Source organism: Leptosomus discolor, chromosome Z (assembly GCF_034619465.1).
Source record: "Leptosomus discolor isolate bLepDis1 chromosome Z, bLepDis1.hap2, whole genome shotgun sequence".
Lineage (NCBI taxonomy): Eukaryota > Metazoa > Chordata > Aves > Leptosomiformes > Leptosomidae > Leptosomus > Leptosomus discolor.
The window spans coordinates 31530317-31549534 of record NC_141419.1 but is presented as its reverse complement, the minus strand read 5'-3'; the positions used below and the strand labels follow the sequence as shown (position 1 = coordinate 31549534).

The 19218-nt window shown below is 41.1% G+C and overlaps 1 protein-coding gene across 1 annotated transcript in view; it reads left to right on the top strand.

Annotated features, from left to right (window-relative positions):
• Window positions 1-1629: 1629 nt before the first annotated feature.
• The window catches only part of CAMK4 (calcium/calmodulin dependent protein kinase IV), a 177197-nt gene continuing 159608 nt past the window's right edge, over window positions 1630-19218 (top strand). Inside the window, exon 1 of the mRNA XM_086479497.1 lies at window positions 1630-1799. Coding sequence (XP_086335623.1) covers window positions 1630-1799 — 170 coding nt within the window. The remainder of the gene's footprint in view (window positions 1800-19218) is intronic.

The window sequence follows — 19218 nt, the reverse complement described above, 5'->3', positions numbered from 1 at the left end:
TGCATGCGAGGCACACACAACTGCTGCTGTTTTATTTCACCACTACACCAACAGAAACTGCCCTTATATAGACACTTCTGGCGAAGGTTTTTACAGTCAGAGATAGACTATACTTTATTATAATTCCATGCATTTCATAACCTGCAGATTTCATAACCTGTTAAGAGTGGCATTGCAGCATGACCAGGGGTGGTTCAGGCTGGATATTAGGAAGAATTTCTTTGCTGAAAGGGTTGCCAGGCATTGGAACAGCCTGCCCGGGGAGATGGTGGAGTCACCATCCCTAGAGGTGTTTAAGAGGCAGGTAGATGTTGTACTTAGGGACATGGTTTAGTGGTGTTGGTAGAGCTGGGACAAAGGTTGGACTCGATCATCTTGAAGGTCTCTTCCAACCGAAACTGTTCTATGCTTCTATGGCAGTTTTATTTCTTTATGGCTTCTTTTAGTTCTGTAGTGGGAAGGCAGGCTATATATTTATTTTATTTTATTTTTGCAGTCATGCTCGAGCATTTGTCAGTCTCTTTCCCACTGCTATTTGTCCTGTTCAGTCTCTGCCTCCACACCCTCCTCCCCAAATTCATAGCAAACGCCGAGAGAGAAACCCTGAACTCCCGTCTTGCACCCTGATAACCGATCCCAGCTCTGGAGCTGGCAAAATGGTGCAGCCCAACGGCGTGGCGGCCACCTCGCTGCGGGCTGCCGTCCTTCCCGGCCGCATCGCCGGCCGGTCCGTCTCGGGCCGCTTGACCCCGGCCCAAATTGCAGCAGTCTCTCCAGTTCGGGATGCCATTCCTCGCTTCGTGAAGTTGTCCCCCGCCCCGCGTGGAGCTCGGTCCCGCCGTTCAGGGGGCTGCGGGCGGCTGCGCTCCCGCTTGTGCCAGGATGTTTTTAGCGAGGTCGCAGAGCGCCCGCCGCCTCAGGCCAGCCCCGGTGCTCGTTCCCTGCCGGCCCGGGGCAAGAGCCTGCCCACCGCAGCCGGCTCGGCGGGGCTGGGCGGGGGCCGGGGCGGCGCGACCCCCGCCCAGGGCGGCTCCCTGCACCGCGACGGTCGTCGCCGCGTCCGCCCCCCAGCTCCGCCCCGCCCCGCCGCGCTCCGCCCCGCCAGCAGCTGCGGACACGCCCAGCCAGAGGCGCCCCCGCCGCTCCTCCGGGCTGGGGGGAGCCGCTGTCGCCGCCGCTGTTGTCGCTCGTGCTGCTGCTGCTCCAGCCCGGCCCGGTCCGGCACGGCAGAGAGGGGGCAGGGGCAGGGGGAGGGGGAAGAGTGGTGGAGGAGGAGGAGGAGGAGGAGGAGGAGGTGGTGGTGGTGGTGGTGGTGGAGGAGGAGGAGGAGGAGGAGGAGGAGGAGGAGGAGGAGGAGGAGGAGGAGGAGGAGGAGGAGGAGGAGGAGGAGGAGGAGGAGGAGGAGGAGGTGGTGGTGGTGGTGGTGGTGGTGGTGGTGGTGGTGGTGGTGGTGGAGGAGGTGGGGGGGAGAGAGAGAGAGAGAGAGAGCGCGGGAGAGAGGGGGAGAGGGAGGGAGAGGGAAGAGGGAGGGAGGGAGGGAGGTGAGGTACCGCCGCCGCCAGCCACCTTGTCGCTCTGCTTTCTGCAGCCGGTGCGGAGGAGGGGGCAGCCCCCGGCAGGCGTCCCGGCATGCTGAAAGTCACCATGCCTTCCTCCTCATCTTCGTCCTCCTCATCTTCATCCTCCTCCGGCTCCTCGGCCACCGGCCTCGCAGGGTCCGCCGCGCCCGACTACTGGATCGACGGCTCCAACAAGGACACCCTGGCCCACTACTTCGAGCTGGAGTCCGAGCTGGGACGGTGAGGCGGCGCCGGGCCGGGCCGATGCGGGGCTGCGGGGGCGCGGGGCGGGGGTGGCCCCCCGGCCGGGGCTGCCGGGGCTGGGTCGGCCCTCCCCGCCGGCGCTGCGTCGTTGTGGAGAGAGGGCAAAACTTTGGTTTGTGTGAACGGCACCCGGCGAGCGTGCTGGCTTTCGCGGCGTGTAGGCTTTGGAAGGAGAAACGTCCCTCCCGGGAGCCAAGCTGTGCAAATGCCGAAAGAAGCGAGTGATTTTCAGGAGAAGGCGTCAGTCAGTCTCGGTAAACGCTGGTCTGCATGAGCTGCTTTACGTTAGTCAGGGTATCTGTGTATTTGCACACTCTAGACCTAACACTTTATCAGCTGAATGGTGGGGTTCACTTCAAGAGCACCAAAATGCCAGCTTATTCGTAGCCTCGCTTCATAGGAGATGTTTTATCATTATCGCCGTTGTCAGCACCTTGAGACCTTGCTCTGACAAAACTCCCTCTGGAGACAGGAGTCTGTGAATAGGCCTCTAAGCAGTCTTTTCATTGGAGTGTAGTGCAGATGAGTGAGCCGGTACGTGTTCATTCATGAATTCTGCACTACTGCCCTGATGCTTCTGCCTGGCAGCTTAAAGGCCCCAAGTGTTCGGGTTTTCTAAAACTGAAGTCCAGTGTAAAATGCTGTTGACTATATCTGATGTGCAATTTTTACTCTTTACATACAGTTGTTGGTTCGTGCTGAATTTGTGGGTAAAAAATTACATGGAAAAAAAAAGTGGAAAATGACATCTTTTTTAAAGGTTTCTGGTAGATGACTTGAATCTGTAAGTCAGCAGGTAGCAAATAGCAATTGTTAATTTTGCCAGTGATAGTGTATTAAACTCCTGGATGATTGTGGGAAATGTGCAGGTAGTAACATAGTTACCTTGGTACAGTATTTTTGCAGAAAGGGCATGCAATGAAAGTTACTAGTACAAAGCATACCTACCTGTGCTTCCTGTACAGTAACTGATAGGGTCAGGAAAGGCTGTAGAAATACAATATAGTATATAATTCTTGGCTTGCTGGCTAGGTCCTAAGCATCTGCTGCTACATTTTTGCCATTTTTGCTACTCGTTTTAGCCAGGTTTAGATAGGCATAGGTTTATGTACACTTAGCGCGTTTGTACTTGACTTCACTGTACACCTATGCAGAAACATAAAGCAGGAAATATCGTGTCAGTTTTGTGACCAGAACTGATGGGAAAAAAAGTGTGTACTGCTGAATAACAGCAGTTCATATCGACTCTGTCACCTGGATTAATACTGTTATGTGTGGTCTGTCTAGAATCCTTTCAGCATGGGTGCTAGTGACTGTGGGCTTTGTTTAACAGTAGTCTGTATTGGTGATACTTCATGTGTTTATTGTGTAGCTTGGGAAGCGGTTTTAAAATGTGAATTCTGCTGTCTGAGGAAGGAAGAGTTAAACCCACTGCACCTCAGCTTTCGTTTTCTGCTTTGCAAGGTGAAACAGTAGATGCTGAAACCCTAACAAAAGGTTTGAAGAGGAAGATAACCACACCCAGCTAGTGTGGAGATGCAAGCCACTGAGTTTGCTTTGCAGTTGGATAGAACTAGAAAGTAAAATTTAAAACAAAAGCAGAAAGAAAATGGGAGATAAGAACCATCTTAATCAAAGACAGTGAGGTAGGGAAGGGAGAAATACGTGCTCCGAGGGAAGGTTGCACTAATGGATATGGCAGTGAGATCTTGTGCCACCACTTGGGGTCATTTCCTCTTGTCTTATCACTTGTTACTTGGGAGAAGAGACCAACAGCCACCTCACTACAGCCTTCTTTCAGGTAGTTGTAGAGAGCAGTAAGGTCTCCCTTCAGCCTCATCTTCTCCAGACTAAACAACCTCAGTTCCCTCAGCTGCTCCTCATAAGACTTCTTCTCTAGACCCTTCACCAGCTTTGTTGCCCAAGGCTACCTTTAAGATCCTTTCAGAGCCAGCATCCAGAGAGCTGATGCTTATCTCAGACCCCCTCTGATAGCCCAGTTATATCTTAGCAAATCTGTAAGTGAGATCCAACAATCCCTCTTGGTTCCTAAGTGTAATATAAAACTGTATTGTTTTCTCCAACTTTCTCCAACTCCAATTTTACCTCCAACTGTTTAGTTTTGGAGATGATTTTGAGTACATCTACAAAAGATTTATTGCTTAGGTTAGTGGTGGTGAAACTATATCAGGTGAGACAGCAAAATGTGAGTATGTGATCCCTTTAGATGCAGTAAATCAAAATAATATACCAAAATAACCAACAGGAGACACTACTTTAAAATAAAGGGATTGGAAAGTGTCTTTTGTCAGACTGCAAAGACCTGCATTTGGACAGGTGTTGCCATATGGGAGTTCCCCTTTGGAAGGAGTGCCCTTTCTGCAAAGTATGTCTGGCAAATCCCTAAGCCATCATAGTCAGTAATTCTTGCTTGTATGACTGACTAAGAAGTCATGGGAGAAAAAGGGGAAGGTCCTGCTAGCGAGAAAGTAAATGCCTAAAAGACTTGGGCAGGAGTAAACAGTCATCTTTCAACAGTGGAGTTCTAGGGATCTGTTCAGTCATTTCTGCTGCTCAACATGCTCATAAATAAAGGGGCTGGAGGGTGATATTTGCTGGTCTTTCTAAATTATTGAGATTTATAAAGACAGTATTGCCTATGAAGAATTGCAGAAAGACCTTAGTGGACTGACAGGCTATTTAAATGGTGGATGAAATTCAGTTTAGATAAATGAATGTGGTGGAGAAACCATTTAGTTGTTTTCTTTCCCTAGTAAATCCTGTGGTGAGGTTAAGACAGAGATCCCTGGAGACACGTGTGGTGTGGATGGAATACCTGGTTAGAGGTGCTTGTTTGCTGTTTTCTTTGATGCGAGCTCTACAGGGCATCTGACGAAACTGGCAAGTCAAAAATGAACCACAGGAGGTAAGGCTATTTCAGCTCAGCATGTAAAGTGGAGGAACTCCTGGCCACTGGATTCTGTGGACGCTAAAAGCTTGCATGGGTTTAATGGACAACTAGGCAAGTTTACATTCAGGAAATCCATTAAGACTGATTAAACATGAAGATACTAACTATTGAACTGGAAGTTGTTGAATATTATGAGAATATTCTTTGATAGTATTGATACAGGTTTGCTCTATTATGTTTTTCCTGAAGCATCAGTGTTCGGCCACTGTTAGAGACTTCCCTTTAGTCCATTTCTGACAAGGGAGTTTTCTGTGTACTGTGTAACTGTAGTTCAAAATGATGTAAAGATGAAATTTTGGTCTTTGTTTTACAAGGAATATCTATTCCTGCTTTGAAGGTTGCAACACTGGTCAACTGTGGACATTGGAATTTTGTTCTGAGTGTGTTTCATTTAAAAGCTTTTTTCCCACACTCCCTTGGAAAAAGGTTTTAATAATTTTAGGTTCTAAACTGGTGTGTTCCTTAAAGACTAAACACTTTTGTTAGTCTTATATAGCCTATGCTATTTGGTACAGAGTTTTTGAATTCAGGATTAGTCTAAAAATGGTATTTGAGTGATGAGGAAATTCAGGAACAATTTTTTTGATACTCTATAGTATTGTGTAAAAGGAATTTCTCTTTCTTGGAACTTTAGTTACGGTGTTTTACTTAGCATACACTCTTTTGCCTAACTCTGTTAAACTATTTAACTATTTGAGTTGAAACTGTCTAATGTTATTATTGTAGGTGTATTACATATCAGTTAAATGGTCAAGAGCATCTGGAAGTATTTCCAACCAAATCCTTAGGGCTTTCTTTCAGTTTCAAAGGTTAAATAAAATAATAATAGTAGTAGAAAAAACAAGCAAAAACGTTACAGGCATTTTTATTTATGTACGAATGACAAATCAGGATGTGCCAAGGTTACTTTTTCCTTCGTGGGCAGTCTTTCAGTTGTGTGATCCTTGCTGAGCACCTGAAACTGAAAGGCGCTCAGTACTTGCAATTTACCTTGAATTGACAGCATGAGCTGAATCATAGGTGGTTTCTGTCCTCGAGTTCTTAGCACAGAAAGAGTTTAAATCCAATGTGTGGTTTGAATTCAAGATTTCAGTGTGCAGAATCACGTCTTGCTCTGTCAATCCTATTTATAAGGCTGTCATAGTAGCCTCTACTTTTGTAATGGCAGTAGTAGATGAAATCAAGTAACTCCTTTGTATAAGCGTCGCTTTATAGAAATGGATTGGTTTTGCACTTGATGCTTTGAAGTTCAAGCAGTTTTTGCTTTGAAAGTATATAAATTATTTTCCATTCCATTCCTTCATTAAAAAAAAAAAAAGGGCCTTTTTTCTGTTCATCTCAAGAGTAATTTGTTATACAGACTGTTTGCCATGTTTGTTTTGAAAATCACTTGCTCATTTTGCTTTGGCGTGCATTTAAAGTAGGTCGGTCCCACCTTCAGTAACACTTTTGATTACTTGTTTGTGACTTGTACTGGACCTGAAGATTTTCCAGAGAGATGCAGGCATGCTGCTGAATGCACATGGTGCTAGCTGTCTGAATGTGAGCGTGGAGTGCTTCGCTGATCCAGGATGAGAATTATCTTTGAGCAGAAACTGCCTGTGTAGGTTTAACTGTTCTCTGGGTCGCATTGTGCTGCAAACTGCAACTTGCTTGTTACTCTCGAACCTTCAGGCAAGCAGCAAGCATTTTCATGCAGGCAGTTCCTGCTGATAGCGGAGGTAGTTGAAGAGGTAGGTCTGAGTCTTAATTTGGGACTGTTGTAGTAGGTACATTGCTTTGAGGTAGGAAGATAGGAGATACAGAGAGCATACTGTTGTTTTGGTGCTGGCCAAGGTGGCAGATGAATGTGGAGAATGGTTGTCTTTGTGCATTGCACCAGCTGGCATAGCCCTAGTTGAAGATTTGCATTTCCTTTTCATCTTGAAGGGATTCTGTCCACCTCATCTTTCCCCTTGAAAAATGTCCTAAGTATTTGGCTGCAGTCTATTCTACGGTGAGCACAACCTTTTCTTCTTCTACTGAAGCAGTGCTGTTGTGGAGGAGACAATTCAATGCTAAATTGGCCAGAAAGAACATGTTGATCTACAGAGAGTTCTAAGTAAAAATTAATATGAAGGACCAAATGTCTGTACCTTTTTAAGCCAATGTCCTGGATGAAATTCCTTGCTTGAGTACGAGGAACCGGACCTTGCAATGTATAGCCCCGGCTTTGACAACTAAAATTCTTCACTTAGTGCAGGGAGAGTATTTTCTTCAGTTTTGTCTGGTTCAGTTCGACAGCTGGTTAATTCAGAACTAAAAACCTCGTTGTTGAAAAAGGAAGAAAAGAAAATTTCCTCAACCATTCTGTAAATAAAAAAAAACAATTGAGAGTAGACATACCATTTCACTTGAGGCACTCTCATCATGGAGACAAATGGGCTCTTAGGGTACATATTTTGAACCTTGCCATGGGAGATTGTTATTGACTCTGTTGTCCAAACGCCGATCTTAGGCACTGAGTTACTTGTTTAAACATTATCTCTCTCTGCATGTTTCTTAGTAGAAAAGAAGAAAGCTTTTTTGAGTATTTGTTGGCACAGTTGACATTCCATTCTTGTTAGAAAATGAGTTTTAAGTTTTATGGACAGTTGTTCAAATCCCTTTACAGTTGGGATTTGTGGCAAAACCACTGTTCTGCTGCAGCCAGGAGTTTTGCGTTGAACTTCAAACTCAATACCTATTTCACTAGGTTTCAGAAAACAGGTGATAAAATATGCATTTTTCACTGGCTTGTGTGTACATCTGATTCCCATTAATACTGTGAGTGAGGCATTGTTTCCATCATGCCATAATGGAAAATAGGTTTGGTTCAATCAGCTATGGCCAAAGTGTTTAGCTGTCAATGCTTGTGAACAGTCACATAAGAGAAGCTAACACTATTGTAGCTGTCTTCTTTCAGGAATATGTTAATGCTTTTTTTCTATGGAAGAAACTGCCCTGCTTCCTCTGTACATAAACAGATTATTTGGTTTTTAGTACAGTCAGTAATACCTAAGTCATGAGTGTATTATATAAAAAATAACTTGAAACAAACTTTTCTTCTTCTGAATATGAACCTAAGAAGACTACTGATAATGGCATGTATTTACGTATTTCCAGTTAAAGAAGCACTAAGATTTTATTTGTAACATTGTATTGCACCATTCCTATTTTTAAAAGGCAATTTATGGGTGTGTCTACACTGTGTCTACACTACACAATTTAATTTGGATCGGAAGTGACTATTTATGAAACAAATGTCCTAATTATCCCTTCTCGCTGTGCTTTGCCATTTGCATCAAGGGATGTTCTTGGAGTACACAGAGCAGACTGAATGTAGCTGAACCAGAAGATTCAGTTCAGGAGCACTTAGTCCACTCTAACAATCAGTTCACAGGACCAGATCAGGCTTATCTGATGTAAAACCTGCACATTGCCAGCGTCTGTAACACTTGTGTGCTCCTACTGCACTGCACTGCTTGCTAGTGCATACCTAGATTATATGTCCTAGTATACTGTGTTTGAATCTAACTGTAGTTGATCTGCAAGTTGATTAATAGGATGCTTGTGATATCATGCATTCCACATCATGCACAGGTCAGTGTCTGTCTGCTCAATTTTAATTAACTTGGAAGCTAAAGGGAATATATATTATATAAATCAAAATTTGGTACTTAGAGTGGGCAGTGAAGGAGTAGTTAGTTGTTGCAGAGGATTGCATTATCTATGTACTCAGTGCATTGTTCTGTCAATAAATTGAGCCATTACCATTTTTTCTATAAAAGGAGGGCTGGAACAGTTTTGAGTAGCTGGAATGAATAGATGATAATTCCATGTAATTATCACAGCTTGCTTATACTTAAAAAGAGCTATTAACAATTCTCTAATACAATTTTTATTACTATTTCTTTATTTTCAAGTTATTTCTTCTGTCAGCCACTATGTGTTTTTGTGATTTGTTTTGATTATCTTTTTTAATGAAAAAAAAATGTATTTCTAATGGAGAAAATGAATAGCTCTTGAAGTAAGTACTCTTAAGAATACTGAAAAAATTTTTTGCACATGGAGCTTTTAGGAGTTGAAAGTAATGGTATCATTTGTGTTAATACAAGAATTGTCATACTTGAAAAACATTGCAGTGGTCAGATATAACAAAGTCATTATTTTAGCTTGTTACAGAGACAGTACATCTGAAATTGAGTAAGTATTTTCAACTTCAGTTGAAAGTATTTCCCTGAGTGTGATTGTGTAATAAGCCTGTATGATTCTGGATGGAGGGTGGGTAAATTTACTGAGGCCTTGTGGTGTGAGAAGCAAATGCATATTCATTCCGCTGTGTCTTGAGATGTGTGTCCAAATGTGCATAGTATTGTAATGGACACAGTTTCATAGGCAGAATTCTCCCAGTAACAGATGTTTAAATACTTGCTCACATAGTGAATAGCCACATTTGAAAAGACCATCAGTTATGAATGGTGGTCTGTGAAAAAATATTCACTGTTTGCTGTAGCATGCGCCCCATCTGTGGAAGTCCAAGTACTTGCTAGAAGGTCTAGCTCTTCAGTCACTCAGATCAAAGAAGTTTTACCTTCCTGAATATGGTCTGAAAGGTCAATCAGGAAATAAAAAAAGTCATCTCCAGCCCTAATTTTGTTTATAGTTCAACAAATTGACCTGACTTTATTGCCATAAACCTGAAAGATTCTTCTGTGGTTTTCTGCTAGCCAGAAGGTTGGCCAGGCTTTGGAAAAGTGATCTTCTGACCCTGCACGCTGTGTGGAAAAAAGTGTGTAGATTCAAATACTATTTTCATCTAGGTGTGTACAATACATATGAACCATTAGCAGGATTTAAGAATGCGTAACAGAAAGAACATGGACTCCCTTGTGCTTTCACAACAAAGAAGAATTTCAACATATAAACTTGAGTATTTGCTGTTGACTTCTTCATTTAGGCATTCTTACTATGCTTCCTCTCTTCACAATAAGCAGACCTTTATTATTTGAACAATCACTGATTTCACAACAAATATCCATTTTACAGTACAGTGATGCTCTTTCTGAGAAAAGGTAACCAAAAGTTCTGTGTATTTCCAAGTGGTGATGCTGCTTTTGGTTCTTGATTTCTCTAATGTCTTTTTCAATATTTATAGTTTCCGTATCTCCTCCATTTAAAAAAATGGGTAAAAATGACAGCTTTTGCAACCAGTCATTGATACCTTGGAAATACTCCTACGTTTGTTGTTAGTGATCCTTCATTTGGCCTTGCATTGTCGGTATTCTCAGCCAGTCAGTAATCACCAGAAAATGCATTTTGACTTGCTGGTTACTGCTTTTAAAACTAAGCTAATCTCTAATTTATGAGGATTTTTTTCCCCCTTCCTTGTTCTTTGGAGTCTGAGCTAGCACACTGTGAAATCTGAGCTGGGGAATCATTAGTTTAGGAATTTTTGTGTTGTGGAAGCTTGTTTTCATCTTACCGCCTTTGCCTTACTTTTGTATCTCAACATTAAGAAAGGTCTTTCAGAGTGACCCCTCTTTTGGCAAAAGTGCATAGGACGTGTTTTCCAGAGTCTATCTGTGGTAGCTTTTAAACCTCTAGAAACTTAGGCGAACAAGGCAAGAAAAGAGTACTTCTTCCTTGCTCTGTTCCAAGACTGCAATTTGTTGCCTGTGACATTTTCCCAGCTCTTTCTGACCTAGGAAATAAGATCTGTTTTGGAAGGTAAATGCATGATTTGTTGTGATGGGGGGTTAGTTGGGAAGGTTCTGCTCAGAATGGTATCTTAGCTAGCAGCATGCTTTGGAGCAGCCCAAATGTACTGTAACTGCTGAGGATTTTATGTCTTAAGAACAGATTTACATTTCTATTGAGTTTACTGGAGTGTGTAGGAAGGTTGTGGTCATGCACATGGAACCCTACTTCTTTTTCCTGGTTAGCTATGTTTTTTTTAAGATCTGTTAGCATGATGCAGTGGGAAAGATCATTGAGAATGAGCTACCCAAGACTTCAAGTGTGGGGTTTTTGATTAACATATACATTGTATGTACTCAATTTCTTAGACTATATAATGTTTAAAACAGAAGGATGGAGTAGTGGTGATATAACACTATACCAATACACATTGAAATGTATCTTTTGGTCATAAAATGAATGCAAAAATGGTGTCATTACTGTCATAGTTTACTATCAGAACACAGGGACAATATTTGCATCTGTTGCCCTGAGAATCAATTGCTGAGATGTTGCTGCTTTCCTTGTAAAGTAATTCTAAGTTAGGAGACCCTACAGTAATAGACTTTGAAAGGGACCATTCAATCTGTGGCAACCAAAGCTTTTGTCTCTTTGAAGTTTCATCTGCAGGGGATAACAGGAGAGAAATTTCTTGGTGTGAACCACCAAATTACATGGTGGGAACTGTATGCTAATTCTGACACAAGTGAAGTAATCACCTGAAAAACATAATGCTGTAGCTTATAAGTTGTCCTCCTTTCACATATGCAGTTATCTGTGCTAGAACTCAAGAACCACAAAATGTCGAATAAAAGATAAGGAAAATGGGAACCTCTTTGAGGAAAAATATTATAAACCATGCTGCCCTTTGACAGTTACTATCTATTTATCATGGCTTTTCAGGGGGGATAAAGCAGTGGTAAAAGCAAGTCCCAGATTTATAATGCATAGCCTCAAAAACAACAATGTTAAAATTTAAGCCCTTCAACAAATGTATAGTTTGTGCTCCAATGCATACCTTGCTGTGAGCATCCATATGCCACAGATAAGATGCCAGGACTGCGACTTTACCTCAGAACTGATGTAATCTCCACAGTCCTTTTCCCCAAACTCTCCTCACTAGAAACATGTGATGCATCTTCCTCTGGCCTTTCTCCAGGCATCATGAAAAAAAGCAGTTCTTGTGTTTAAGGAAGAGGCATCATCCTAAAATGGGGTTTCCCTCCACCCCTCACAATAATTTTTCCTTCTTGCAAGTATTCATAGTTGTTCTAAATTCAGATCATCATAAACACACCAATATTGTTACTTATTTTCAGTTGTTAATCTTTAAAGCATATCCATGTCTGCCAGGTTCACTGCCTTTGGAAACTGATACTGCATCTTAAAATACTTAATTGATTGTGGTTTTATTCATGAAGATGACCCTGATTGCTTCACAGACTTCAGCAGAACTGAATACTGCATAAACAAAAATGTTCTACAAATGTCTTGATTTTATATTTTCAAACAAGGCAGCATAGCATCGTGTGACTGAGGGGGTTTGGTCAACAAGATCAGTCACCACAAATTGTGAATTGTTCATTGACATTTGTTAATTTATTAAAAAACTCAAATGCTGACATTAGTAGATAATGAATTTATGTAAAGAAGTTGGGATTAGCTCACAAATGAAATGCAGGTATTCCAATCTAATCTAAATAAATTACTTTCAATGAACAATGTTGCACTCATGAATGAATGGAAATAAAGAAGTGTGCAAGACTTAATGAATATCCATGGAATAAGAAGTCTGGTATCATCTTTAAAGTACTTCTGAAATAATATTCGTATTGATTTTTCTTTAAATAATCCATGTTAAAGGAGGCACACTGCCAGCATCAAAGAATGTGCTATGTGATTTTATTTTGTGTTTAGCTGCAAAAGAATTTAATACTGTGTTGAAAGGAGTGAACTTTCATACCCCTTCTCTGTAAGGCTGACTGTAAATTGTGAGCTGGCCATAAATAAGGCTGACCAGCTTTCAGCTGATAGTGAGACCTTCTAGCTGCTGATATTCTTTGGAGATGAGTTGTTTGAATTTTATTCAAACTTGAGAAAGTACCTCTTTCAGATTCTCTATACATGCAAGATAGTGTTTGCTGTTTCTGATTTATTAGGTATACCGCACCAGTCTAACATTGTGGACAAATGAGAGTGTTTTAAGAACATGCTTTGGGCCAGAATTTATTTCAATTCCTTTGGCATACATTGATTTTTTTTTTTTTTTTTTTTTTTTTTAATGTGGTGGTATTACATAAGTTTATACTTTTGCAGAGAAAATGGATATCTTGGTAAGGCTTATAAGGCCTCAAGATAAAGTCTGCCATGGATGAGTACTGATTTCTTTTTTTTTTTTAGCCTGTTGACATGTTTTCTAGATTAATGAACCACAATTCTGATCTGGTATACAGTTTGTTTTCCTGATGGAGAACATTTGCTTGTCAGCTTTCCGTATTGTGCAATAAAAATTTGCCAAAACTGAGCACAAAACATGTTAAGAACTTTGCCATCATTATCATAATTTAAGAGACCTGTTAAATATGTGTGCGTGAGTGTTTTTACCTGCTAGCTTCATCAGATGCCTGCTGCCCCACGTTGTGCTGTATGGGCAGTGAGTGATCCATCTCTACATTCTCTTCTAACCCTCATGATTTTCTGGCTGGTTAGCTTAGTAAAATTAAAAAGAGAAGGGCTGCAAAATTGATTTTGTAATGGGATGTGACACTTTATGCTGTAGATAGTTCTGATCACTTAGGAAATTACTAATTTTGTTTAGTGACTTTACATGTCAGGTGATGAAGAAGCATAGTAAAGGTGGATGTTCCGCCCCTGCCCACCCCATCCCCCTCCATGCTTTTTTTTTATTTTTTTTTTTTTTCCTGGGATTCTTTGCAGCCTGGTGGAAGCTGCAAATGCTTATGGAGCATGGTGTTTACTATTCACTGGTCTGTTAGCCAACTGGCAGGAGATTAACTGGAGTTGAAAGAGGAAGCCAAGTCTAATCTTAACAAAACACTGTTAGAACCACAAGTAGCTGGTAATATTGGAGCAACACTTCTGATACTAAAAAGGCAATAATGAATTCATTTGGTTTGCTGCAGGGGAGAGGAAGGCCAGTATATTTATTGCATCTGATTCTCCCTTTGCAGCAATTTAATTTGAGAATATCTTAACTGCAATCAAGAACATAATTTGCATTGGCAGTTAAAATTAATAATCAATTAATACTAAGTAAGATCAGTAATCGATTGCCAGTTTGGGTGAAAGTGTAATGAAAGATACCCTAAAATTTACTGGCATGTTTTCTGCTCTGAATCTTATCAAGGTGAAACCCTTCTCTATCTCCATAATACCTCCATAATAAATATGCAGGTAAATGATTTTTTTGAACTTAAATTCAAATCCCATCTCTATGCATAATTCATATCATACGTGTTCAAAAGTAGGCGGAACAGGAATAAAACTGAGTGACGAAGGCAGTTTTATTAATTTCTATAAAAACTTGCTCACAGAGTTGATTTGATTGGCAGTAGCATAAAGAAAATATTCTTGTATTTCCAGAGAATCATTCAATTCAAATGACAAAATAACCTTGGTCATCTCCTCCTCCACCTTCTTTTCCTCCTTGGCACAGCAGTATCTTTTTAACTATTTGAATCTTCAGCTTATCTAGTTAATAGACAATAGCTCATGTTACTGTAAAGTGATTTCAGCTAGTTTGAGCTATATAGTCTATTTTTATTGTTCTTGAAACATGTATATATTAAAAACCCCCCACCAAAATATTTTAACCTCTTCATGTTCTTTTTCTGTATAACTTTAGAAAAGGTGGAATGTGTTTGTCATGGAAACAATCATATTGGATGTATTTCCCTTGCAGATGACCATCTAAATTAGAGCTGGTGAAATTTATTCTTTAAATAAATAGCCAAACAAATCTTACTTTATTTCTCCTGTCGGTCCCTATTTTGTGAACTGGTTTTGCTTGTTATTTGTGAATGAGTACAATAAATATTTACCAGATAGCCTGTTTAAGTAGTTTGCCGTGGTGTTCCTTATGAACCATGTGTTTAAACAGTATTGAATACCTACTAAGACCGTTTTATTGTGTTTTTCCCTAGTCACAGATGAAACAGAATAATAATGATTAGTAAGGTATATTAGTCATCCACGATGTCATGTGGCTGTTGGAAGATGGTATTTCATGCTTGAAAGTCATGCCTTTTAAAGTTTGTTTTATCTACATATTCATATTGTTACAGTGGTGAATTGATAGATTTGGGAAACTCCAGAATTTTCATCCCATGATAAATTTCAGTATTTTGGCATTTGTTTTTGTTTTGAGTTAGGATGAGCAATTGAACTATTGGCATGGTGTGGATAAGAGACAGTTTCAAAGCATGGAATTTTTCAACAATTTCAAATTAAAATTTACAAACACTTTCCCATTTTACATTTTGTGTTAATTAAAGACATTATTGACTTAAAGCCAGATTGCAAGAACAAACTACATTTATCTTTTGTACCATGGTGCCTTACGAGAATTTTGATGCAGATCCCTCTAACTGTTTTCACCTTCTGTCTTTGGTGCATGCTTGGACTGTGTGTTACATGTTACACTGACAGTGATGCAGCTTTTATACGATATATTTCACTTGTGGAATGTAGTGAGGTGGCAGAAGCTGTGTTTATCTGTTGACTCCAGTTATAAAATTCTCAGATTTTTCTGATAAGAACATAAACATTATTGAGTGAAACAGGATCACATTTGCCTTTCTCTCAGCCGCTATCTTGGTAGTTTGTAGTTGCTCAGTTGTTTGTCAGCCAAACTGTATATCTTCCATTTTCTTTGTCTGTCTGCAACTGATGAGACTTATATTTTATAATAATTTTCTTGTTATTTGTCTGTAATGCATGACCTTGCAGTTAATACAGCTAAATTTTATCCCCTTTCTCTTGCTCCTGCTCCCCAGGTAGTAAGTACAGTTTTTCCTTTCTGATATTACAGCCCTCTCCTGTACTGCCAATGCCTCCCCACCTTTATCATCAGCAAACTGAATCAGCATACTCCTAAGTTTATGCCAAAGACAATAATTAAAATATTAAATAAGATGTATAACAACCAAAGGAATATTGCTTAAACATGCATGTCAGAAAAAAATGGAAACACTGAAGTAAAGAGCAGTGTATTCCTGTCAGGCTTTTGGTGACGGTTAAATTGCGTAGGCAAATTTTCTTGAGAAGGTGAAAAAAAATCCTGAAAGCAAATGGTTTATAAAGTTGTTCCTCTGTACATCATTATCCCACTCAAACTGAAATCGAAAAAAGCAGAATTCTTGCAGCATTGCCCATACCAACGAGGAATCTGTTCCTTTACGTTCTTTTGGTGACTCCTCGCTCCTTTAGCTAAGGACATCTAGGGCTGTTCTCACCTTCCTTCCTCCCAGCTCCTAGCACTTTCTTTAGAAAGGGCTCTCAATCATCTTTATGCAAAGCAGAAGAAACATTCTCCACTGTATTTAATAGGCGCAACTTCAGAAGCTGAGAAATTGGTCATTCTACGCCTGTCTTCTTGCAATGAGTGACAAACAGGGTATAATTGGTATGCTAGTCAGAAAGCTGACAGAAATCTTGGTGTTCCAGGGAAAGTGAGGGATTAGATTTCATTATGCAGATAGGTTTCTACCACCATCCCATCTTCCTCCTCTCATTTTTGGAATGTGGATTAAGTGTTGATAAATTTAATGATCCCTGAATGTAGAAGGACTCAGCTCCAGTAACTCTGTTGAACAAAAATGAGAAATAGTATATTTTTAAATGACACTTGAAAATTATGTGGGTCTGTGAGCTATAGGACCTGATTTGTCTTCAGTTTTTATCCAGCCAGCATGATAATTGCAATTGTGAAAAGTGAGCACAACAGTGGCATAAAATGCTTGCCTTCATATGTATTATGAAAAATCCTGTTTGAAGTTATTTGTAAATTTTTCATCTGAAAATATACTGTGTAGAAATTGGGTTTCTTTAGTCCAACAGATGCTGCTGGGGAAAGGTGATGATAGTTCTCAGACAGAGAACCACACCTGTGAAGTAGAATAATTCACTTTTAAATTTAAGAACTCCTGCATGCAAAGGAAGAGAGAAGTAACTTGACCATGATTACAATAAAAATTGTAATTTAGAAAAAAGTATATAACCATCTGTAGTTCTGTAACAGGCTTTTCAATATGAGCAGGGAAGACAAATGTGCCTAAAATTGGTATGTGATCATTTTGTGAAAGAGACTGTACAACATGGTTGCCCATGTTACCAGGAGCTGTCTTGATGACTCAGGAGAGTTCTTCCCGCCTATCTTCAGAATAACTGCATTGATTTCCAGTGTCTTCGTGTTGGAGCAGTAAGTTCAATATGATCTGTTGACATCACCAACGGATCAGACAAATTCTCCTAGTCGCATTCCTATCTCAAATTGAAATCAAAATCTTTTTGGGAGCCAATGTTATGGTCTCCTACAGCTTTAATGCCTAGTTATTGGAAAATATATCTAAACTGGAGCTGTTGCTTTCAGAGATAAGCATGTAGCACACTGGATATGTGCATTATTCTGTATAAAGGAAAGTTAGATTTGCCGTTCAGTAAGTATCAACTCTAATGATAGCGTGGATATGTTTTCCATTCCACTTCTGGAGACATCTTGTTTTCAGAACTTTCAGCCATTTCAAAATCTAAAAAAAAAAAACCCAAAAAACAATCTGAAAATCCTGTTTTCACTATACAGACTAATGTATGCAAGTATGTTTGCAATATAAATTTAAAATGAACTGATCACCCTAAATTATTTGAGTCTTCGTTGTGTAAGAATGGCTGTGCTGGGTCAGATCAAAGGTCTGTTTAGGCCAATATCCTGTCTCCATCTGTAGTGAGAAGCACATACCTAGAAAGGAGTGTAAGAACAGGGCAAGCATCTAAGGATAATTGCCCAGAGCAATCCCTCAACCTTCAGAAATCTGAAGCCAAATCTGAAACTTCAGCTCTGTTCCTCATATCGGAATAGTAATGGAGATTTGCATGTGGTGCTCAAGATGTAATCAAAGAATGGAAGAAGCTGGCAGGGACCTCTCATGATCATCTAGTCTAACCTCCTTGCTTAAGCAGGATCAGCTAGAGAACATTTCCCAGGACTGTGTCCAGTGGAGTTTTCAGTATTTCCACAGATGGAGATATTCACACACTGAATTTATACAGGAGGTAATGCTTAATACTTCTTAAACAGTTGTCTGGTTTTGGATTGTGGTTTTTTGGTTGGTTTTTTTTTTTTTTTTACTACAGTTGGGCATGAACTTGATGATTTATGGAACTTTTGCTTGATTTCAAGATTTCTTTGCTTGTGATAATATGCCACTTACCCTAATTTCATATATTAAACAGACTCATAGAATCATAGAATGGTTTATATTGGAAGGGTCCTTAAAGATTATCTAGTTCCAACCCCCCTTCCATGAGCAGGGACACCTTCCACTAGACCACGTTGCTCACAGCCCCATCCAACCTGGCCTTGAACACTGCCAGGGAGGGGGCAGCCATAGCTTCTATGGGCAACCTCTTCCAGTGTCTCACCACCCTCACAGGAAAGAACTTCTTCCTAATATCTAATCTAAATCTGTCCTCTTTCCGTTTGAAACCATTAACCCTCATCTTATCACTACACCCTGATCAAGAGTCCCTCCCCACCTTTCCTGTAGGCCCCCTTGAAGTACTGGAAGGCTGCTATAAGATCGTCCCGCAGCCTTCTCTTCTCCAAGCTGAACAACGCCAACTCTGTCAGCCTGTCCTTATAGGGGAGGTGTTCCAGCCCCCTGAGCATCTTCATGGCCCTCCTCTGGACCCACTCAAGCAGGTCCATTTCTTTCTTATGCTGGGGGCCCCAGAGCTGGATGCAGCACTGCAGGCGGGGTCTCACCAGAGCAGAGCAGAGGGGCAGAATCACCCCCCCTGAACTGATGGCCGCGCTTCTTTTGATGCAGCCCAGGATGCAATTGGCTTTCTGGGCTGTGACACACACTGCTGGCTCATATTCAGTTTTTCATCCACCAGCACCCCCAAGTCCTTCTCCCCCGGGCTGCTCTCAATCCACTCACCACTCAGCCTGTATTTGTGCTTGGGTTTGCCCTGGCCCATATGCAGGACCTTGCACTTGGCCTTGTTGAACTTCATGAGGTTTGCATGGGCCCACCTCTCCAGCCTGTCAAGGTCCCTTTGGGTGGGCTCCCTTCCCTCTAGCGTGTTGGTCACACCACACAGCTTGGTGTCATCAGCAAACTTGCTGAGGGTGCACTCAATCCCACTGTCCATGTCACCGACAGATGTTAAACAGTACCTGTCTCAATACTGATACTTGAGGAATCCCAGTCATCACTGGTCTCCAATTGAACATCGAGCTGTTGACCGTGACTCTTTTGAGTGCAACCATCCAGCCAGTTCCTGATCCAGTGAGTGATCCATCCATCAAATCTGTGTCGCTCCAGTTTAGGGACAAGGATATTGTGTGGGACTCTGTCAAACGCCTTACACAAGTCCAGGTAGAGGATGTCAGTTGCTCTTCCCTTAACCACCGTCACTGTAACC